This window comes from Rhincodon typus, chromosome 10 (assembly GCF_021869965.1).
Source record: "Rhincodon typus isolate 14 chromosome 10, sRhiTyp1.1, whole genome shotgun sequence".
Taxonomy (NCBI): Eukaryota; Metazoa; Chordata; class Chondrichthyes; order Orectolobiformes; family Rhincodontidae; genus Rhincodon; species Rhincodon typus.
The window spans coordinates 6,249,782-6,275,051 of NC_063341.1; the positions used below are offsets into that span (position 1 = coordinate 6,249,782).

Genomic DNA, 25,270 nt, shown 5'->3' on the forward strand with positions numbered 1-25,270 from the left:
TTCGGGCCTAGACCCTTCTTTTCTGAAGAAGGGTCTAGGCCCGAAACGTCAGCCTTCCTGCTCCTCTGATGCTGCTTGGCCTGCTGTGTTCATCCACCTCTACATCTTGTTATCTCAGATTCTCCAGCATCTGCAGTTCCTACTATCTCTGAAACAATTTCCAAATATGAACAGCTTGAACAAGGTAAAAAGGGTTGGTAACTGTTACAAGACAAAAGCAATTGCCCAGCAATAGCTACAAACTGTTCTGACCAGGTGAAGAGGGATGAATTCGCTCCCCTCCTTTTAGGCTCCCAATTGTCCACAAGTTTCTATGTTCTTTTTAATATAAAGTTATATCTCCCTCTAATCGAAATGTAATGAACCAGATACAGATGTAACAGAAAGGAGTCAGTTACAAGGTTTTCGAGCGAAACAATGAGAAATTTCTTTGTCAGCTAATCCTATGAAAAAAGTAACAAAGACACAAAGAAAGTGATTGTGGAATGGCGTGGTGTCAGCACCTCACTGTGAAATCCTGATTGTTCACGTCCTTTGTTTTGATCTGTCAAAAAGCAAGAAATACTCAGAGCATTTCCATACAATACTTGGATACTGTAATGCCCCATTCACTTTCTCCACGATCAGGTGCAGGACCACATAGCTAGCAAATCTCTGTATGTCATGAAGCCCTGTTTGATTTCAATTTTGCAGGGATCCCTGCATGATTCAACTTTGCAAGATTTTACTGTAGGTACAAAATCAAAATAGGTCACAAGGACCTTTCGACAAAATGTTAATTTTGTTTCAGACTGTGCTCTTTTATTTCACATAGGTTTCATGAAGCATGTGTGGTCAGGTGATTGCTGTGGCCATTTTAAGTCAGTATATTTGTCCCTTTTTAAAACTATATCAGTCCATGAAAGTCCAAGGTATTAAAACCTTATGATCAAATTCAAATTTCAATTTTATCACCAACATGACACATACACAGCCTTCCAACCCGTAGGTCTTATTTTATGCAGGCTGTCTTCTAACAAAAGACAGCTAACAGCAAGCCTGCTGACCAATTATTCACAACAGGATTGCTGAAACTGCAACCTCGAGTGTGTTGGGACATTCAAATCTATAAACTTTGCACGATTCAACACATTAAGAAGCACTTGCATTTGTTCCAAAGCATCTATTAATAGAATCATATAATTTTACATTACAGAAAGAGGTAGTTTGGCTCATTATGTCTGTTGCAGCTCTCAAAAAAGTTACAAGCTAGTCCCACTCTCTAGCCCAATCTCCAAAGCCCTGTAAATCCATCATCTTCAAATATATGTCCAGTTGTCTTCTCAAGTCTACTATGGAATTTGCATCCACCACACTCCCAGGCAATGAATTCCAAATCCTACCAACTTTCTGACTAAAGAAGTTTCTCTTCATCTCACTCTCACATCTCTCGCTGACAGTCTTGAAATTGTGACCCCTAATTACTCACATATCAAGTAGTGCAAACAGAACATACTTCTTTACCCTATTAAAAATGTTTATAATTTTGAACACCTCAATAAGATCACCTCTTAATCTTCCTTGCTCCAAGGAGAATAAACCCAATATCTCCAATCTTTCCTTGTATCATTTTAGTAAATCTTCTTTGCACTCCCTCCAGGGCTTTAACATCTTTCCTTAACTAAGGTGCCCAGAACTGAAAACAACACTCCATACATGGTCTGACCAATGACTTGTAAAAGGTATAACATTACTTCCTCATCTTTATACTTTATGCCTCTAGTGTAAATTTTACACTTTGAACTAAAATGTACTCTGCAACATATTAATTTAATTTCAAAGATGTAAGCAAAATAAAATTGTGATTCAGGTAAGATTCATCAGAACTCAACCAACCAAAAAACCTCTTGAATGACAGAGTCAATGCAATTATAAGTCAGAAGAAAGCATTTGGGGTAGCATGGTGGCTCAGTGGTTAGCACTGCTGCCTCACAGCACCAGGGATCCAGGTTCAATTCTAGCCTCAGACAACTGTCTGTGTGGAACTCGCATATTCTCCCTGTGTCTGCGTGGGTTTCTGTCGGGTGCTCCAGTTTCCTCTCTCAGTCCAAAGATGTGCAGGTTAAGTGGATTGGTCATGCTAAAATTGCCCATAATATCCAGGGATGTGTAGGTTAGGTGGATTAGCAATGGGGAAAATACAGGGTTAAAGGGATAGGGTAGGCGGGTGAGTCTGGGTGGGATGCTTTCCGGAGAGTCAGTGTGGACTTGTTGAGCCAAATGGCCTGTTTCCACACTGTAGCAATTCAATCTATGTTACATTGTGCTCCTCCCTGTGCAGATCGCTCAACTTTTGATATTGACACACAACAAAATTACTGAACAACATCCAGAGAGGAGGGAGTTCTCATGTCAGAGAAGTGAATTAGGACTGAGTTAAGGATTGCAGAAACTTCACCTTTTCAAGCCTCTGTTTATATACCAGGAACAGCAAAGGATAGCAAAGATAAATAGAAATCTGATTTCCATCTTACATGTGGCACATGTTCTTAGTCAGTGAAATACAAAATCAGGACTGGTATGAACAAATTATTGCTGAAACAAAAAGTAAACAATATTTGGAAAAGACTTGGGGGCATTTTGTGGAAGGAAAAATCTTCGAATCATCTCATAAAACAAAAAGACTGGAAATTCTTGCTCAGTGGATTAGTCAAGATCACGAAAAAGCATGTGCCCCTCCATATCTTTCAGATTATAAAGGTTGAAGTTGGATATAAACCTCTCTCTTTCAAGTTGCATATATGTACTATTAGCAGCATTATTAGCAGCATGAATAATGGTTTTGAAAACCCACCAACTTAACTAGTATAGTGCAAACTGGGTGATAAAAGCACTAAGTAGCTTCAAAGTGAAATTGGTTACGCAGGCCTATGACTGGATTCTATTTACACTCGAAATAGAAGGAGAAGCTGCTTCATATCATCAACACTGTGGATGTTGGATAAATTCACAGCTGACAGCAATTTTTGTTTCAGATGGCATATCATTTTTGTTTTTTGTATTAGCTTTAAGCAACTCAGCACTTAAAATGCCTAGTGAAAACCTGCTTACATTCTGAACACAGTAATGTCTTCAACACAAATCTAAAAGAAAATACATTAAAAACATTGCATGGAAACATTATGCATCTCAGTTTGTTAGACAGCCAAAGTCAGGCAGAGTTCATTAGTAAAAATTACTGTTAGACACGCCATTTATAGGCTTTATTCCTTTTCCTTTAACTTCTTTTACTTCAGTTCGATCCTTTTTCACATCAGTTTCTCTCATATTCCCTCACCTCATCTCATTTCTGATGTGGAGATGCCGATGTTGGACTAGGGTGTACAAAGCCAGAAGTTGCATGACACCAGGTTATAGTCCAACAGGTTTCTTTAAAGTCACACGCTTTCAGAGCACTGCTCCTTCGTCACCTGACTAAGGAGCAATGCTTTGAAAGCTTGTGATTTAAATAAACCTGTTGGACTATAACCTGGTGTCCTGTGACTTCTGACTTCATCTCATCTCATTCACCTCCTATCCTTACATCTCAATTCGCCCCCTCCCCTATCCAATTTACACCTACTTCACTCTCAAGCCTCTTTCAATTTGATTTCTGATTTCCCTTTTCACCCCATCCCATGTGTTTTAGCCAAGTTTAAGCAGGAAGAAACAAACAGTCACGAAGGCTCCAACAATCTCAAGGTAGCAGCAGCATAGTTCACTGGGGATTTCAGCAACCAGTGGGATCAGTCAGATTGTGCGATTACAATCTCTCCATATGCTTTTTTAAAAAGAGCTTGACTTTGTCAACAACCACCCAGCCACATTCAAGTTTAACGTTTGCATAAGATCAAATCAACATTACATAAACTTGCCTTTATTCTTAACTTACAGATCGTCATGCTCTTGGATAAGAATTATTCAGCCAGACCAGAATGCCAAGAACCATGTTCTGCAAATTTCTGGGTTCAGTGAATTTGAATAGGACAAACCTCAGTGAAATTAATGGTAAGCTATGTAGAACCACTTGGCCAGCCATTGATGGTTCACAAGTCATAGTTTGGATACTGTGATTGAGTCTCTTCTATCTTCAAGCAGATACAATGTTTCCACTTGCAGGGAATACAGTACTAGAGGTCATAAATATAAGATAATTGCTAATAAATTTTAGATGAATTCTCTACTGATTTATTTACAACCAAGAATGTAGAACTTATTACCACAAAGAATAGTTAAGGTGAATAGTGTGGATGCATTTAAGGGAATTATACAAGTTTCTTTTCATTCCTTCATAGGATGTTCTGGCTAAGCCAGCATTTATTGTCGATCTCCAAATGTCCTAGAGAAGATGATTGAGAGTTTCCTCCTTAAACCACTGCAGACCTTGGAGTGTAGGGGCCGCCACAGTACGATTAAGGGAGTTCAGGAGTTTGACTCAATGACAATGAAGGAATGGTACTTTTCTCCTGAAGGAGAATTCACAAGCAGTGGTGCTCCCATGCATTTTCTTGTACTTCTAGGTGGTAGCAGTCACAGGTTTGCAAACTGTAATTGGAGAAGCTTTGCTGAATTACTACAATGCATTCTGTAGATGGTACACACTGCTGCTACTGTGATGAAGGGAGTGAACATAGAAGGTGGTGGATGGGGTGCCAATCAAGCAGGCTGCTTTGCCTGATGGTGTCAAGTTATTGGAGCTGCACCCATTAAGACTAGTGGAGAGAATTCCATCACACCTCTAAATCATGCTTTCAAGATAGTGGATAGGCACGGAGGAAACAGAAGGCTAGTCCCTGCCATGTAATGTCTAACCTCTAACCTGCTCTTCTAACTACAGCTTATATGTTTGGTCCAGCTCAGTTTCTGGTCAATGGTAACCCTTGGGATATTCATAGTTACGAGTAAGAAAATAATTTCAGAGTGCACTGGCAGAATGAGACTCCAACTACCTAAGATTAGTTGGAAAAACCTATAGTCTCTGTGATGTCATATTCAGACTACAAATGTGCCATCGATGAATGGCAAGAGCCAAAGAAATAATGCCAGTAAGTGCATCCTGGAGCTAAGAAAACAAATGATGACTAATAACTTGCAGACTACAAAAAGTAAAACTTACATCTGGCTTCCTGTTGCTGGGTGCAGCAGGTGCAGGTGTTGAGTTGACAGCTTTTCCCGCCGGAGCATTTCCATTCATAGTGCTCTTGTTTGCAGGTGTCAGTACTCTCAGAGGAACTGTGCCAACGTGATTGGCTCCACCAGCCATGTTTATAACTGGATGAGCAGCAGGAAGACTTTGGGGCTGAAGCTGTACCACAGCAGGCTGAGGAACCACAATTGCCTGACCTAAAACAAGGTAAAAGCAACAAGCATCAATAAGCAAGCAGATTTCAGAACACAAGAACTCTACCCTCACGTCTACTGCTATATATGTGAAGGGGTTTGATGAAGACTCTAATTAATCTGGAACCATTTTGTAATTAGATAGTCAAATTAACATTTTATATAAATCTATCAAAACTTTTACTTAAAAGAAATCTGATCCAATAATCTGATTAATAAACATTTACCAAGTCAGGTCAATGTATTTAAGATCGAAAGCAATAGCTGAGTTTATTAACCAAAAGCTCAAGCAGAACTCCCAGACTAAAACTAAAAAGGAGCTGCAAAGTACCAAAAACTTTAGTTCCAATAAAGCCATATTTTAACTAAGGGGCATGCTAATTGCTGTCTCATGCCTCTGTGATTGCACATTGCAATCAGACGTTTTTGCTTCCTTAAGATAAATTATTGTAATTTACAAATGTCAATAGTCAAAACTGCAAAAGTTATGATATTTATTAAAGAAAAATGGGCAAGTATACATAATTAATCTGAAGCAACCCTTGAGAGAAAAAAATCCCTTAATTCCTGAAATGTTTGCTGCTAAATACAAGATGAAAGAAGCTCAATGTATTTTCTTTAAAAAGTCAGATTCTGGGTCAGTCACAATTAAAGAACTTCAAATTTCCCCGTAAGCAAGGTGCATATTTGCCATGACTAAAGCATTTCTGCGATGCAACACTGTTTTGAAGAGAATCACGTATTGAAGTATTCAGCTCATCGGCAGCACATTAGTTTTAGAGTGGGAATTTGGCAATGGGTTTCAAAGGAAAAACTCAGTTTCATAAATTCTATAAATTCTCTCTATACAGTATTCCAATTGTTTCTCTCAGTAGAGGTGGAGGCACAGTCTTTAAAAATCTTGATACAATGTCGATGATCAGGGAAAAGAAAACATTAGAAATTATTTGTTCCTGATAAATTCTAACCATCTAATATCTTAAACTCATCAATGCAAACAGTTAATCCATGGCACTAAAGGGGTTTTTCCAGGCACTATAATACAGGCTTGTGTTTTTTTTGGAACCGTTGTATACAGAATAGAGGTCCAAACTGACATTTTGACTTGCAAAAAATTCTTCGCAGAACTGACCAACATCCATCTGCCTCTATTTTGAAACCCAAATCTAAAGATACAAGATCTGTTATTCTGTGTTTAGTAAATTTGCATTTAAGTTCAAGGTTCCATCATGAATTGACGCTTCATAGTAAGTGGATTTATACCAGAATCTCTCAGTGATATATTTCAGCCATGATTTCTTGCTATTTTTCATCATTTATTTTTAAACAGAAGCAACTGTTATCTGTGCAACTTAAAATCCAAAACTGGCCAATTTTGCATATCTTATCAAGTTCAGCTCCTCAACTGACTATCTTTCCCTATATTCAGCTACATTAAGCTGGCCACATATGAGCACAGAATTGGCTCCCAGGGTTCCAATACTGTGACTCTCAACACAAGGGCTTCTGCCATGCAGAAAGAGGGAATCTTCTTGTCTTGCATTCTTTTATTTTTATTTGTTCACAGGAGGGGGATGTTATATTTTTTGTTCACTTCATTTCACAGAAGGCAATTAAGAGTCAACCATATTGCTATGGGTCTGGAGTCACATGTAGGTCAGACAATGTAAGGATATAGACTTCCTTCTCTAAGAGAAGGTAGTGAACCAGATGGGTCAATGACAATCAAAATGATCATCATTAGGCCAGCTCTTTATTCCAGATTTTAACTGAATTCAAATTCCTCCATCTGCCATGATGAGATTTGAACCCATGTCCCCAGAGCATAGTCCTGGGGCTCCAGATTACTGGCCCAGTGACATTACCACGACATCACTGCCTTTGCTCTTCTTCAGGAAAAATAAAAGATAACAGTATCGTGAGGATACACAGCTAAAAGGCAGGGATGGTTTTTAATTGGTTCTGAATTGCAATATGACTGCTTTTGGGCACAAACTGCTTTAAGCAGAGCAGCGATGCTTCCAATTCATAGCACACAAACCTTTTTCAATTTTACTGTATTTCCAAGTAGCCATGGGCCTTCATAATTAAGTAATAGATTGACCATAGGTAGAAGATTTCTGTGAGTGAATCAGAAAAACAGATCACTCCTAGATGATTTGACGTTAACTTCGCAAGCTAACTTCAACATTCCTCCAGAGCTCAAATATTTAAGCGTAGGCCTTTTCACTCTCTCCAAATTCATGCACCGGACTTACAACCTAAACAGCAGTCAAAATAATTTTTGAAAGAAAGCTGCAGGAATGTTGGAATGTATTTGAACCATATAAATGTTCAATATCCTGCAGACTCTTGAATTACCTCGTGGCCGCACAGATGGAAAACTGCTCCCTTATCCCTGACTCTGAAAGACTTGGAGAGTTAAGATTTCTTTATTCTCTGACCTTCAAGCCATTCCTTTGACAGTTAGAAATTGCATAAAAGCTATGAGATTCAGTCAATTTGTGTCTGCGTTTTGATAAGTAAATTTATAATTTTCAAATCACTTTCAAAAGATACATAAACAATGCAATGAAGACTTCTATATTCACAATTGTCTGCACCAAATTCTTAGAGGCTGATATTTCTGAAGAGACATCCTGCCTTTACATTCCTGAATGTATTCCTCCCCGAGAGTAGAATACAAGCACTCATGGGCCTACAATTTTGTTATATGGTTAGAAGCGCACTTTAATAGACTAAAGGGAGAAGGCTAGTTCATGCCTTACAGTCTCCCTGAATCCAGAAAAAGTAAATAACAGACTAAAAGCAGCTTCAGAATTCAGTCACAACAGAATTGCATAGTGTACATTCTCATTTGCTTTGCCAAAACTCATGAATCAGAATATTTTCCAATTGGCTGCATGCTCTTGTGTAACTGGCCGGCAAGAGTCACAGGATAATCATTAAGATAAGAATCATGGCCAATCTACACAATCAAAAGCACGGATGTCAATGTTAATTGACATAGCTCTGGGTAAGATTTATTACTCTCCAGGAAGCAGAGACAGAATTTAATACCCAATTGATTAAAGTGCTCTGTATTAACCAAGACGCCTTAATCAGTTGAGACATATGTTATGATTTTATCTCTGATTTTATTTGTGGACATGTTCTAGTCCTAGGCTCCCAAATAATACAAGTAGTTTCAACCTAGTTGAAATGTTCACCTCAATATCTGGAAATCAAATCATTCCTCAAATGAGAAAGCAGGTCTACGATCTGGTAAGACTATGGCAACTTAACATTTGCTGGGTTTAACTGAACTGTTTCTTTTAATTCCTGGTCTCGAGAGATTGACAGCTTCTTCATTGAGCATTCATTATTAGGAAGCAAGTAGTTTTCTTCTCAGAGGAATTATTACACACCTCTGGAGCAAATGGGACTTGAACCCAGGCCTTTGGCTCAGAGGTAAAGACATTATCACTGCATCACAAGAGCCTAAATATACATGCTCTGACAATTAATAGCCATCTTAACTTTAAATAAAGGAATTACTTAACAAGATGATTAACCATATACTATTTGGTACTTAATCATTTATGCATAGGATTTGGAAAATATTGCCCAATTGAAATGCAATTTCAAGCTATTTAAGATCTGCTGCAAGGCAGTTCCCTCAGCACCTCAAGTGGCACTTCAATAGACATCCAAACTAGACATCCCACAGTAGGCTTTTCCCATCAACTCAAAATTATGGTGGTACTACTATTTCTCTGAACTCCTCCACAGTCTCAAATTTGTTACATTGCTTGTTTGAATACATTTTCAGTACCACCAGGACTAAATGTGCAGAAATATCAGCCAGTTTCTTACTGAGAAGACCACTGCATGCAGCGCAAGCCTCCTATCCTCTGGTCCCTATGCACTATCTCAGGTCTTTATCCATCTTTCTCTTGACAACCATCTGAACCAAATCACTCACATTCTTGGTGTTATATTTAACAACATGCACGTCCAAGCATTTATTCACTTCATGATCTATACTTTTGGATTAACACTTGTACACAATTTATCAACAGATGGAATCCTCATTAATATCCTGGGCCTCTCAGACTTGAGAATTCCAATGCTTTCTGGACCAATGTCCCATTTCCCATAGGCCTGGCTCATCTGGCACTTCAATTTATGTATCTGAACTCTCAGCATGTCCAATACAACAGGCAACCCTGAGCATTCTGACCAATAGCCAACATTAAGTTTTGTGGCTTTTTATATAGCATTGGTTAAAATTTTAGGCTTTCAAAAAGGTCCCAAGTATGTTCATGCTTGTCAAGACTGAAGACTTTGCATTTCCTTGAATTGTAAACATTGAGCTGAGTTTAAAATCTTAAAGCAATTTTTTAGACAGATACAGATCCAAATCAACAGGCACCATTAGCAATCTACTGACACTGTTACAATTTCCTTTCTGAATGACTTACAGCACGATTTCATTAACTCATTACAGACAAGCAGTTTCTCCAATAGTAGTTAAGGCAGAAAATCTGAACTCTGGATGCACTGAAATTACACTAAAATCAAGAGAGTTATAACACTGAAACAGGTGTCCTGGCTTATCTGATCCTAAACAGTGTTTATATTCCATACAAAACTCCTCCCAGCCTGGCTGCATAACGTTCTATTCCTATCAGCTCAACGTGCTCATCTAACTTCCCCTTAAACAGATCTGTTATCTAACTCGGCAAATGTAGTGGTAACAAGCTCCACATTTTCACCACACTTTGAAGAAATTTATTCCAACTTCCCGATTATATGTTAATGATCTTATCTTGATAACCTCAAGTTATACTCTTCACCACAAGTGTTCTACGTTCACCTTATCAAACAACTTCAAAATTTTCAAGACCTCTATCAGGTCGCCACCGAGCCTTTCCTTGACAAACACGCTGAGACTATACTTTTTTGCTATGATCTTATAATTGCTGTCATCCTCATCAATGTTTTTTGCATCTTTCTCCTCTGCTTCTTTAGCACTGTTTGTAATTCACCGAGTGCTGTGAACAGATTTGTCTGAATCACATCATCAGACTATCTTGACTTTTCTCTTGATCGCAGCAGAAGCATGGATCTTTTTGTTAGGTGGGGTGAATGTTTTCTATACTCTGTCAATGGCCACACAAACAACCTACCTCTGCCTCCTATTAGTACCTAGCTTATCTGATGTTTTTGGAATGTATACAGCATCTTCCATCATGAAGACTGATGCAAAATATTGCTTAAATTTATCTGCCATTTCCCTGTTTCCCATTATTAATTCCAGAGTTGCATTCTCCAAGTCCCACATTTATTTTATTTGCTCGCTTTTCATATATCCATAGAAGCTCTTGCTGTTTGTTTTTATATTTCTTGCCAAATTTACTTTCATAATCAATTTTCTCCCACTTGATTAACGTTTTAGTGATCTACCAGTGGTTCCTAAACAAATACTCCAAATCCTAAAGACTATTTTTTATTCCATTGTATGCCTCAGTTTTTGATTGGATGCCTTTCTTGACTGTCTGTTAACCACAGGTGCTCATCGCTCTCATGAGTCCTCCCTTTTGACCGAATTACATTTTTGCTTAGCACTATGAAATCTTTGCTTTTATGTCGGCAACTGTTCATCCATTGAGTTTCGCCTTAATCGAGTTTCCCAGTTTGCATTAGAAAACTCTTTGTTCATACCTCTGCCCTAATTTAGTTTTAGTTTGAGGACCCTGGTTTGAGACCAGAGTTATTCTCCCTCAAACTGGATTTGAAATTCCACCATGTTGTGATCACTACCCCCTTGTCTTAACTGACTGTTGGCCCTCCAAAAAATCTGTTTGGTCAATATCAATTCTATTCCTTACAGACAATCATGTACCAAATAGTCCACTTACCGACCAGCAAGTAAGTCTATGTCACAAGCTAATGTAACAATTCTAAACAGGTGTGTGTGAAAGTTCTTGAGTTTCCTATTTACCCAGAGACTACTCCCTTTGGAATGTTCTTCACACTTTTGATGACTTTCCTATGTTACAATGAATACCATTTATAGTTTTTGGCCTACAACTATATTGACTGATAAAGCTTTCCCCACTTAAGAAACGTGTTTGAAATGGCCAAGTCTGATATGAGGAAGAATATTCCATCTTTTTAACCATCAAAAAAAAAAACCCAATACATCTCTTATCTGCTTAGAGTATCCAATACAATAATCTGATTGCAGTAGTGAATAAAGATGTTGCTCTGGTTAGTTAAGAATGCAAATAGCACCCATAGAATTATTCATCCATACTGACTTAAACACTTTTGCAGCAAAATTCTGCATGTGAGTCTCTGAACAAAATTACGGCTGAAGTACAGCCAACCAGATCTCTGGAGACATCCTGGAGATGCTGCAAAGGGATTTTTAGCATATTCTGAGAGAGGATGCAGTTCTTGTCAAACAACAACTTGTAGCCAGGCTTTGGAGAGAGGAAAATGTCAAACACTGCAAATATTTTGACTCACAGCATTCTCCAATGAGGTGTAATCATTGCTTTAAAGTCCCTTTTGCACTTATTGTCAATAATTATTCATTTCTATGAACAAGATCACCTGAAATGCAATTGTCAGTTATCTAGAATGTTTCAGTCAGGCCATGGGCATCACAACTCAGGGAAAGACATGCAAAAACAAGTTAGGAGAAAACGTGTAGCAAGATATTTAGTCTCCAGCTGGTGTATCAGACAAAATCCATCCAGTGCATCTCATGTTAAATTATTTCAGGAACAGGTCTCAAGAATGTTTGGCCACAGTCTGCAGGAAGGTCAATACATCAAGTTGAACATATACACAGACATTTCTCATATAGCCTGAGTTGTCCCCTTAATACTCCTCTCAAAAGGGGTGTTTGTTGCTTTATTTAATGTTTCTGCTGATACCTTAGACAGAGCTGTGCTATGAAAGCCTTACCAACCGCCTTCAGGGCATGATTTTGGCCATTTTCTATATTGCTGCCATATACAAAATGTACTAGAGAATACTATAAAAATAAATCCACAATCACAGAGATGTATTTGTTTTAAATCATATGATACTTACCAGCAGGAGCTGGACAGATTTTCACTGGTTGTTGTTTTAAGACAGACACCACATTTTGAACCGGTTGAACCGGTTGAATTATAATGGTTTTTCCAGCTAGTGTTGGGCTAGACTGTGACACAGATAAAGCTGGAATGAGGATGGGTTTCGGTTGAATAGGCTTCTGTTTTGAAACATTTGATGTGACATTCACTGTAACAGAAGAACACACGTTTCTAATTCTTGTAGAAATAATTACTAGTTATCAAAACTATGACTGTACATGTAGACCACAAAAGCTGAATTCAGCAACCATGATACAAAACACACAGAATGCATGACGCCTCATGGTTAATTCCGTAAAAAATCTTAATTATCTGTTTCTTTTTGAACAAAAGAGGCATTTGTCAATAAGCCTCTTCAAATAATGTAATTCAGGAAGTATTGATACATCTATAACTATCTTAGATGCTGATAATCTGTGCCCTATGTATTTGACACGTTTGATGATAAAATTAAACCAAGATGAGTAATACATGCAGCTACTGTTTCCAATTCACGTATAGTTTTGAAATGTAAGCCTAACTTCCAAAGGAAAATGAATGATGTAAATATCTGGATGATACAGAGATGAGAAAAGTTTTGGCGAATGAAAGCAGAATCCAACAGTGCTTTATTTGGTCTTACCTGGTCCAGACTCTTCATGTTTAACTTCAGGGGAGCTCGTGACCTTTGACTCGCCTAATGGAGAAGAACACTCACTGGTCTTACTACATGGTGAAACTGGAGAAGACTGACATGATAAGGTATAGAGGAGTTCTTCCTATTTAGAGTAAAACATACAAGTTACAATCAGAACTTTATGCAATTACAAGACATAGAGACCTTGGTATGAATTCTGTAAACACTATCTTACTATTTCAGAGCAGCTTATTGCACATGTAGAATCCTGGGATGTTGGAAAGATAAAGTAAATTCAAATTCTCTTTTCAATCATGAAGAACATTGTATAATTTAATATTTGCATGACAAAAAAGTCTGTGATAATGAGAGTTTGCAAACAAAACATGAACTTGCTGTCTCTCCACAGATGCTGCTATATATTGTCAGCATTTACAATTCCACTTCTAACAATATGCCGATAGTGTGCGACACAAAAAAAATGTCAGTTGACCAAAATGTTAATGGTCACAAATTTTTTCAGACTTCAAGTTTTACATTTCCCTCTTAAACCTCCCACAGAAGCAGCATGGATATCAACTAAAGAGTTCACTCATGAACGAAAACAATTATAAGGAAGAAGAACATTCAGTCAGCTTGCAAATCAAAGAACAAAAATGCACATACAAAATATAATTCATGACCTCAGAACACCTCAAAGCACTCTGCAGGCAATGAGATACTTTTGAAAGAAGTAACTGGCATGGCAGGTGCTCAGCAAGGTCCTACTAACAGCTTCATATAAATGACCACATCATCATAATAATTCGTTAAAACATTAAACATAACCAGAGCAACTGAGGAATAAGTATTTGCCAGGACACCAGGGAGACTAATGTTTTTTGAGGGGAGTAGGGGATTATGCTGTTCTCCTCAGCATTGGCCTATAAGTGACAGTGAACCCAGTGCAATGTAATTGACTCTAACTATCCTCTGAAACGGTCTAACAAGGGCAACAAACACCAGCCTTTCCATTCCCGCCCACGTCCCATAAAAGAATAAAGAAAAACTGCAGTGTAAGAAAGGGTAAAGAAATTCTTGATGTTTAAGCCATATAATCTTTGAAAACTGTTTATGTAGGAATTGCTTTTTTTTGGACAGGAAGGTTGTAAATAACTCTTGTGGAGCATTCCCAGAAGCTGTTAGTTTGGACAACAGTTGAGCAATTGGGAAAATTGCTACTTGATCAAATATGGATTTCACAGAATCACAGAAGGAGGCTATTCAGCCCATCATGCCTGCACCAGTTCTTTTACTTTATGCAACTTTCCTGTCTTTTTCCAATATCCCTGCACATCATTTCTATCCAAATAATCATTCAATTCTCTCTTGAATGTGTCAATTGAAACTGCGTCCATCACATTTCCAGGCAGTGCATTCCATCTCTTAAGTACTCGCTGTGTGAAAAAAAATTTCCTCCCATCACCATTGCTTCATTTGCTCATCACTTTAAATCTTGCCTTCTTGCTCTTTTTTCTTTTATGATCAGGAACAGCTTCTCTCTATCTACTCTGTCCCACTCGGTCATGATTTTGCAAATCTCTAACAAATGTTCTCTCAGCCTTCTCTTCTCCCAGGATAACAGTCCCAACATCTTTAATCTATCTACAAAATTGAAATTTCTCATTCCTGGAGCCATCCTTGCAAATCATTTTGCACTCTCTCCAATGCACTTACATCTTTCCTATTATGCAGCGCCCACAATTATACAGGTCTAAAAAGTGTCCTGTACAAGTTTAACATCACCTCCCTGCTCTTGTACGCTATACTCCTATTAATAAAGTCAAGAGCAACATCTGCTTTACTTACTGCTCTCCACCTGCCCTGCCACCTTCAAATGATCTGTGTACCAACCTACAGGAATGTTTCCCACCATTCGAATGAATGGTGAATGAGAATACGCAGGCGTGATGTGCTAGAAGGGTGGCGTGGGAAGCTGAGAGTGGGAGGACTCTGAGATTTACTGGAGGGGCGGCACGGTGGCTCAGTGGTTAGCACTGTTGCCTCACAGCACCAGGGACCCGGGATCGATTCTACCCTTGGGCGACTGTCTGTGTGGAGTTTGCACATTCTTCCTGTATCTATATGGTTTTCCTCCGTGTGCTCTGGTTTCCTCCCACAGTCCAAAGATGTGCAGGCTAGGTCGATTGGCCATGCCAAATTTGCCCGTAGTGTTCGGGGAAGTGTAGATTAGGTGGCTTATAAAGCTCTGAGGATTGGTGTGGACTTGTTGGGCCAAAGGGCCTGTTTCCACACTGTAGGGATTCTATGATTTCTATGATCATATCCCCAGGTCCCTCTGCTCTTGCACTTCCTTTAAAATTGTACTCCCCAATTTTACTGATGTCTTTCAATGCTCTTCCAAAGAGTAGCATCTCACATTTCTCTGCATCAAACCCCATCTGCCAACTATCCATCCAATCCACCAACTTGTCAATGTTGCTCTGGAGTTGTATGCTGTCCTGAACTTGTAGTAGGTAAGTCAAGTCTCAGTAATCCAGTCAAATCTTTTGATGGTATAACTGAAGTGAGGAATAAAGTGGTGACATACTGTTGTTTTTATGGACTTTCAGAACATGTTTGCTAAGGTTGTACATCGGAAACTTGACAAAAAATAATGATGTCAAATTGCCAGCATTGTTTTACTTAGGTAATTGGTTAGGAGATAAGGGAAAGAAAGTCAAGATGACAGATGACCACTTCAATCGAGAGGTAGTGTAGCAGTAACATCACTGTACCAGTAACCCAGAACCCCAGGTTAATTGGTTTAAATCCCACCACAACCAATAATTAGGTTAGAATTTAAGAGAAATTTGGAATTATAATGCTAGTTGAATAGCTACTGTCCACTGTCATAAAAATGGATATAGTTCACTCATTTCCTTCAGGGAAGGAAATCTTTCATCCTTACCCGAGTTGGCCAACATGTGACTCCAGATGAACAAAATTTGAAGTTACATCAATTGAAAGTTTCAACACAAAGATTGTTGTATTTTGTTTAGCAAAGGTATTCAGAGTTATGAAACAAAAACAAGTAGATAAAATAAGATACAGATCAATCACAATCTATTGGGATAGTGAAAAAGGTCCAATGAGATAAATGACCTATTCCTGTCCTAGATTCCTGTTTCTCTGCCATAGTTTTCTATAATAGTACATCACGGTTCAACAAATCAGTGTTGTGCCCTTATGAACCACCATTTGATGTTCACATTCCTCAGCAAAATATTGAAGACTCAAAGGAACCTTTTAAAATGTTGTGGTTTGTGACAGTCCTCAGCAACCAAAACAAATAAAGACTCAGGTCAGTATTTAGAAAAACTGCTTACATGTTGCAATATTGAATCTGCAGAAGAAGTCATTGAACAGCTCGAAGCTGGAGACTGAGGCTCTGACATGATCTGTGTGCCTGTAGAAAAAGACAAAAAAACACATGTCATTCACATGAACATGTTTATAACTTTGGAAATCATTTCTTCCACCAGAGTTTTGTGATTGCGACTAACAATATGGTGAGGGAACTGAATTAATAAGTAATTTTCCCTGAAAAAAAAATTCCTGCTAATAGAGATAGTCAGAGAATCATACAGCACAGAATCAGACCCTTTGATCAAACCAGTCCATGCCGACCATGTTCCCAAACTAAACCAGTCCCACCTGCTTTTGCTTGGCCCATATCCCTTAAAACATTTTCTATTCATGAACTTATCCAAATGTCTTATAAACGTTGTAACTGTACCTGCATCCATCACTTTCTCTGGCAGTTCATGCAACACACAAACCACTCTCTGTGTAAAAAAGTTGCCCGTCATGTCCTTTTTAAAACTTCCTCCTCTCACTTTAAAAATATAGCCCCTAGTGTTGAACTCTCCCACCCTAGGGAAAAGACTTTGTCATTCACCTTCTCTATGCCCCTCATGATTTTATAAACCTCTATCAGGTCAGCCCTCAACCTCCTACGCTCTAGTGAAAAATGTCCCAGCCTTTCCTGTCTATTTTTATAACTTAAACCCTCTATTCCCAGCAATATCCTGGTAAATCTTTTCCGAACCCTCTCCAGTTCTACAATAATTTCCTATAACAGGGCAACCAGAACTGCATACAGTACTCCAGAAGATCTTTTAATTGACTAACACTCATTGGACTGACATTGCATCTTGGACAGACACAAATATTGGCAGTTTTTACACACCAAGCTGATTACAAATAACTTCATCTCTGATCAGTCAGTTTCCGATGGAATATGCATTTACAAAAGTCATTTCAAGCTCAATCAACATCTATAATCAATGATTTGGATGTAGAGACCAAATGTATGGTAGCAGAATTTAGCAATTACATCAATGTAGGTCAGAAATTGAATTATCAACCGGAAGTAAACAGTCTACAAAGCTATATAGGTAAATTCAGTGAGTGGGCAAAAAAAATGGCAGATGGAAGATTACATGGGAAATGTAAACTTTTCCACTTTGGCAGGTAAAAGTTTACTATTTAAATGGAGATTGTAAAACTTGGGTTAGTACAAAGGGATCTGAGTGTCCTGGTACATGAATCACAAAAGGTTTGAGTGGAAACAGCATGCAGGTGCAGCAAGTGATTTAGAAGATGTATGGGCTGTATCTTTTTACTTTTGGGTTTTTAAAAACTGCAGACTGAAATGAGAAAGAACTGTTTTTAAAACTAGTGTTTGAAAGGGTACTACATGTTTGAAAAGCAAGTAAGCTGACTGCCAATGCAAGCATCATGCAAACAACTGTTTGAACAAACAGTAACTAAAGTTTAAGTTGCAGGCAGAGAGAGGCCAAAGGATTCAGATATAGCTGGGTGGTAACAAAAAGTTGAGTGTTCTGTGGTTTAGTGACCATTATCAGTGACAGAGAACTTTTGCTTGCCAACAGCTGCATCACTGGTTCTCAGGTGGCTGAGCAGCCTGAAGCTGGAAACAAGTTATAGAGACACAGAGACAGATGGGAAAAAAAAGTGTGCAGATCTTCTCCATGCCCAGAAGCTGCCTGGTCTTTGCAACCAAAAGCCCAGTTTAAATCTCACGAAAATCAATCACCTTTCCCACAGTGTTTGCTGTAATCTGTGACTTTTGAATTGACAAGTCAGAGACAGAAACATTTTCCAAGAGACAGTTCTTCTGTACTTTTTACAAACTCATGGAAACATCCAGAGAAAGACATCATAACAACAATGGGTCTCATCAGCCAAAGGAGGATCATTTCAACATCAGAACTGGGAAGCAAAGACCATTGAACTGAGTTGCTAGTTCTTCTATCTTCATCAATAATCTATTTTCCTCTATTTATGTGTCTATGTGTATGTGTGGGGGAGTTTAAAAGGGGATTAGTGTTTTAGTTAGTAGTGTCAATACTTTATATCTGTTTACTATAGTCCAATTAGTTTACTCTTGTTCTTAAGTTCTCACCAAACAGTTCTGCACTCAACTACCAAGCCTGGATGGAGTACTATGCCATTACAATCACTCATCAAAACAGACATATAGAAAATGCTGTTAGCACAGTTCTGTTCCTGACCAGCACACATCTAAAATTCAAGTTTAAGGTCTGTCCATTATTACCCAGTTTCTTCTGTCCACCCTTGATTTGCCTCCAAATCTTTTCCTTTGCCTTTACAGACTTGGTGGATCTCTGCAAAAATGGGTGCTAGCTTTTCACCCAGTATTCAGAAATTCATTTTTTCAACTAAATCATACTCTTCATTTACAGTGATTTTGTAAGAGATTCAAAAAATTTAAAAATTTTGAAAATAATTTTTAAAAAAAGATACCTGGAGACATGTTGCACAGTGGTCCCCAAGGATCATCGTCCCAAGGTGAGCTTTCCAAACTGAAGTCAATTTCCACGTCCATATCCTATGGAAGTAAAACAGCAGGGAATCTTTACATTTTTGCAGAACACCATCTTTCAATCTGTCACCTTGAATAGACATGATTCCAATAACTCTATACTCCTCATGTGCAAAATGGACTTCAAAGATTTTTGAATGTGCACTACATTATGTTCAATGCTAAATTGACATCATATACTAAACTGTCATTTTTTGAACTAAACTTGGCTCTTTGGCCCAGTAGTTTTCCATTTTTTATTGTTATAACTCAAGTTAGTTAATCAATACAGAACAATAATATTCCAATATAGACTGGGAAAAACACTGACTCCAAAACCCTTACCAACTCATGACATCAGGTGAAACACAGGCAAGAAAACATCCTGCTGATTATCACCTATTGCTCCAACTCAACAAATTAACCAGCACTCCTCCATGCTTAAACCAATTGGAAGAAACACAAAGGCTTGCAAAGACACAAAACTCTGGGATGAGAGACTTCAATGGGGGCATCACCCGAAATGGATCAGTAGCACAACTGCCAAGTCCTAAAGGACATAATTGCTCCCATTGGCTCTATGGCAGGGTGGTAAGGTAAACAACAAATTAAAATCTTTACTTAACCTGACCGTCATCAATTTTGAGATGTATCTGTCCATCACAGTATTAGTACAAATAATCACAGTGCACTTCTTGTGGAAATGGAGTCCCATCTTCACAATGAGGATACCTTCCATCATGTTGTGTAGCTCTACTACTTTGCAAAATGGGATATAGTTAGCAATTTAGGATTATGCATCCATGTGGCATGATGGGCCATTAGGCGCAGCAGAATTGTATTCCACCACAATCTTTAAGCCTTTTGTCCAACACATCAGCTGCTCTATCATTACTATCAAGCCAGGGAATCAACCCTGGTTCAATAAAGAATATAGATGGACATGCGGCAACAACACCAGGCATACCTAAAACTGAGGTGATAACCTGGTGCAGATACGATATAGATCTATTTGCATGCAAAACAGCAAAAGCAGCCTACTGCACCAAAGCTAAATTATTCCACAATCAACAAATCAGATCTAAGCTACATCTAGGCGTGAATGGTGCTCAACAAGTAAACTAACGGGAGTAGGAGGAGGAAGCTCCTTCCTCAAAATAGGAAGCCGAGCACCTCAGTGCAAAAGACAAGGTTTAAGCATTAGCATTGATCTTCAGCCACAAATGCCAAGTAAGGGATCCATCCCAACCTCCTCCTAAGGTCCCCAGCATTACAGATGCTGCCTTCAGCCAATGTAATTCACTCCTAGCTATATCAAGAAAGGCTGTTGGCCCTGAAAACATCCCAGCAACAGTACCGATGACATATGCTCCATAACGAGCTCCAAGTGTTCCAAAACAGAAATAATGCAGGAATCCACCAGAAATGTGGAAGATTGCCCAGCTGAGTTCTGCTTAGAAAAAGGAAAATGAACCAAACCCAGCCAATTACTGCACCAGTCTATACTCAATTGTCTAACAGATGGAAAAGCTCGTGGACAATGCTATAACCAGCTTTTGTAGCCACAGTACTTATACAGCTAGCCCAATTCTGTTGGTAGTCAGCAATAACAACAGGATACTGATAGTGAGGAATTCGGCAATAGCAATGCCATTAAATGTGAAGGAGAGATAGTTGGATTCTCCCTTGTTGAAGACGTTCATTACCTGACATGTATGACATGAATGTTACTTTGCACTTAATAGTCTATGCCAGAACATTGTCCAGGTCTTGTTGCATTTGGGTGCTGACTGCTTCAATATCCAAAGAGTCACAAAAGGTGCTGAACATTGTCCAATGCGACCTTACAACAAAGGGAACAAAGGCCTGACCCATTACACTGTAGTGATGTCCAATACGAAGATGATCGACCTTCAACAATTGCAGCAACCTTCTTTTGTGCCAGTGTCACTCCAAAAAGCAGAGATGTCCCTCTGATTAACACTTGCTCCAGGTTTGCTAGGGTTCCATGATGCCATGATGCGGCCAAATGCATCTTGATGTCAAAACAATCATTTTCACTTCCCCTGTTAACTTCCAATCTTCTATTCATGTTTGGACTAAGGCTGTTAGGAGGTCAGGTGATAAGTGGGCCTGGTGAAGCTCCCTAACAAAACTTCAGAAAGTAGGTTATTTGATAGTTGCTGGAAAGCACTGTAAATGACTCTTCCATTCACTTTGCAGGTCATTAAGAATACACCAAGGAGTGGTGATTGGTTGGGTTGGATTTGTCCTGGTTTTTCTGGACAAGTGTGTTGCTGGAAGTCAATTATGCAAATCCCACAACATTACTGCAGGTGGTGCTGAGGGTTGTATTTGAGGCCCAATCACCGTTAGCTGCTTCTTCAATATCTTTCTTCCATCCTAAGTCAGAGGTGGTGATTTTTTTATCATGTTCTTTACCATTCACAACTCCTTAGATTCTGATCCAACCCATATCCACATATTTGTGCAAGACTTGGACAATATTCAAGCTTTGGATATAAAGTGGCAAGGTCCATTCCATCACACACAAGTGTTCAGCAATTACCATTCCAAACAAGTCAGCATCCAAACAGTTGTCCTCCACAGTCGATGACATTACCAACACTGAATCCCTCACTGGCCTTTGACAAGAAGCTAAACAGGAATAGCCTTTTAAATACCGTGGCTACAAGAGCAGGTCAGCATCTAGGAATTCTGCAGCAATACATCTATTGAAAGTTTACAAGACATAAATCGGGAGTGCAAGAGAATATTCTCCACTAGCCTGTATAATGCAGCCCATGAATATTCAAGACATTTGACAACATTCAGCACCATAAAAATTCCTTCCCACCACCACCAACACACAATCTGCAAAATGCATTACAGCAACTCACCAAGGATCTTTAGACAGCACCTTCCAAAGCTACAACCTCTACAACACAAAAGGAGAAGAGCAGTAGATGCTCAAGAACACCACAGCCTGCAAACTCCTTAACTATATTTGGGTCAAAATCCTTTAACTCCCTTACTACAGTGGGTGGACCAAACCCCCATGGACTGTATCTCTCCAAGAAAGTGACTCATCGTCAATCTTCTGAAGGGAAATTAGGAATGGGTAACAAATGCTGGTTGAACCAACAATTCCCACATTTCATGAGCAATTAATGCCTTTTATCTATCCAACAGTTTGTTTGCCCTAAATGCCACAGATGCGTAAACATTTACACCATTATCCTTCATTTTTCCTTTCAAAGAGATTTATCCCATCCTTAGCCACCACTATTCTCCTTCATTTGGGTGAATTAGTTGTCACAATTAAGTACTTACTGTTCGATTTCAGTCACTTGATCCCAAAAATAAATCACTCTATGGAAACTAGACTGATTGAGAATAGGGCTGACTTGTTGTGGAACATTCTTTCCTCCAGTTCTACCAAACTCCCTCCCCCACACATTTTCAGATATACTGAGCAGTGTATCAATGCCCTTTAATGTTTGCCACTTGAACCAGAAAATTTCATCATGGTTTTGTGCAAGGAAAATAGTGTCTCACAAACTTCATTGCATTTTTTGAGGCAGTTACCAAAAAGATTGATGGCAGAGCAGTAAACATTGTTTATTCAGATTTTAGTAAAACCTTTGACAAGGCTTCACATGGTAGACTACTTAGTAAAGTTAAGTCACATGGGATTCAGGGTGAGCTTGCTAATTGGATGTATAATTGGCTTAACATATGGAGACAGAGAGTAATGGTGGGGTAATGCTTTTCGGACTGGAGGCCTGTGACCAGCGATGTTCCACTAGGATCAGTTCTGGGTCCTCTTTTGTTTGTCATTTAAATAATTGATTTGGATGAGAATATAGAAGGCATGGTTAGTAAGTTTGCAGGTGACACCAAAATTGGTAGCATTGCAGCCTGTGAAGAAGGTTTTCTAAGATCACAGAGGGATCTTGATCAAATGGGTTAATGGGCTGAAAAATGGCAGATGGAGTTCAATCTGGGTAAATGCGAGGTATTGCATTTTGGTTCAACAAACAAGGGTAAGGCTAATACAATCAATAGTAGGGCCTTCTGTAGTGTTGTAGAACAGAGGGACCTAGGGGGAGCAGATATGTAATTCCTTAAAGTTGGTGTCACATAGAGACAGGAGTCTCTTCTGGAGTACTGTGTCCAGTTCTGGTCACCTAGTTATAGGAAGGAAATTATCAAGCTGGAGAGGGTTCAGAAGAGGTTTACCAGGACGTTGCCAGGTACGGAAGGTTTGAGGTGTAAGGAAAGGCTGGAACCTTTTTCCACTAGAGCATAGGATGTTGACAAGGCAAACTAATGGAAGTTTATAAAATCATGAGTGGTATAGGTAGAGTTGACGGTAGTTGTCTTTTCCCTAAGATGGGAATTTCAAGACTAGGGGGCCCACTTTTAAAGTGAGAGGAGAGAGATTTTAATAAAAAAAGAGGCAAAATTTTTACACAGAGGGTGGTTCACGTATGGAATGAACTTCCTGAGGAAGTGGCAGATGTGGATACAATTACAATGTTTACAAGACAATTGGATGAATACATGAACAGGAAAGGTTTGGAGAGATCTGGGCCAGGAGCAGGCAGGTAGGGTTAGTTTAGTTTGGGATTATATTTGGCATGGACTGGTTGGACCGAAGGGTCTGATTCCGCGCTGTATAACTCTTTGACTCTATGATTACGATCCTGGTACAGTCAATCAATCAATGTGCACAATAGGCTCTTGACTCTCGCAGTTCTTGCAGTTATATTAACTATACTAATACCCAGCTAGTTGCCTGGAAGGATTTTCTCAGTTTCTCAACCTCTATCGCATTTTTCAGATGATGCCACTTTCCAAATCAGTACTTATGAAATATCTTTTCTTCACTCCACTTTCTCTCCATCAAACTGATCCTATTCATTTCATGTAGTTTTGCTCTTAACTCTTCCACTCCCTCCAAAAATCTTGGTAGGATTCCACTCTATCCTGATCTTTCATAACACCAGACTCTATATTAATCATTTGTTATTTCCACCATGATACCACTAAACACTTACTGCCCTGATTTTCTAAGGGACCTTCCCAACACCCTGGTCCATTCCTCCATCAAATCCACACACTTCTTCTCAGGTCAACTTACTCTGCAAACATATGAGATACAAAAAAAAACTCACTACTTACATCCTACCTTCCCAACAAGGGCCACAAATACTTCTTCCGGGTGGAACTGCAATTTCCTTTTATTTCTTCTAATTTAGACAACTTCATTCACTAGTTATAGTCAGGTCCCGTCTTTATTGGAAGGACTAAACACAGATTGTGTGACTGCTTAATGAAGAGCATTGGTACAAGCTTCCAATCCAATTGTCTTTACCCCACTTACTGACTTTTGACTTGTGCCTCTACATAACTGCAATGAAACTCAACTCACACCTGAAAGATGAGATACAAACCAATTTAGAAGTCATTTCAAATCATAATCTCTGCATTTTTCTAGGCAGCAGCTGTTGGTAATAATTGTATTATTATTCCAATTATACCTCCTCTAGATGTATCTTTTGCTCCTATCCTCATCTCAGTGCCATCTCCTTTTGTCTTGTATCTTCATCCCTTTTATCATATAATCTCACTTTGTCTTCCTTCTATCACAGACCTTCCCTTATATTATTTTCTCACCACCAATGTCTCACTTTCTCTGCCCCTGTTGATGCTTAAACTCATCTGATGATGACAAGGGTTATCAATCTCCAACACTGATTCTCTCTCTCTCTCATACTGCTTGATCTGATTATTTGTAACATTTTATTTATTTCATTAAAATTTGAATCTCTCTAACAGGTCCCATTTCCCATATCTCAGCAATGTTATGGGCTTCTAAAAGCTCTAGAATTTGCACTGAAAAATCACAAAAACAATGTTCCACCTTGAAATTTGAGTTTGGTAGTATGCAGCCTGTTCAAAATACAGCAGTTGTACTAAGCTGGGACTTTTAATTAATAAGTGAACTTCATAAGCCAAGGGTGTTTCATGTTATTAATCAATACTTGAAGCTATGCACTGAAGGAAAATGTTCGCAATAATCCTGATGGATTTTAACCCAAAACATCACTTGAAACTAAACCTGTCCCAAATGGAAACCAACAACTTGTATCAATCTGCAGCCTAAGTCTGCACAGCATATGCAGTAATTACCCAACAACACTGAGACATAGTTCTGCTTATTGTCAAATCACTCACTCAAAGGGCTGTATTTCATGCAAATTAAAT

The 25,270-nt window shown here is 38.8% G+C and overlaps 1 protein-coding gene across 1 annotated transcript in view; it reads right to left on the minus strand.

The window, feature by feature from the left end:
* LOC125484216 (cyclic AMP-dependent transcription factor ATF-6 alpha-like) overlaps nt 1-25,270 on the minus strand; it is a 65,682-nt gene that overhangs the window by 26,135 nt on the left and 14,277 nt on the right. The window contains exons 3-7 of the mRNA XM_048602021.1: nt 18,940-19,024; nt 16,476-16,555; nt 13,114-13,249; nt 12,448-12,639; nt 5,135-5,361 (exon numbers count right to left, since the gene is read on the minus strand). Coding sequence (XP_048457978.1) covers nt 5,135-5,361; nt 12,448-12,639; nt 13,114-13,249; nt 16,476-16,555; nt 18,940-19,024 — 720 coding nt within the window. The remainder of the gene's footprint in view (nt 1-5,134; nt 5,362-12,447; nt 12,640-13,113; nt 13,250-16,475; nt 16,556-18,939; nt 19,025-25,270) is intronic.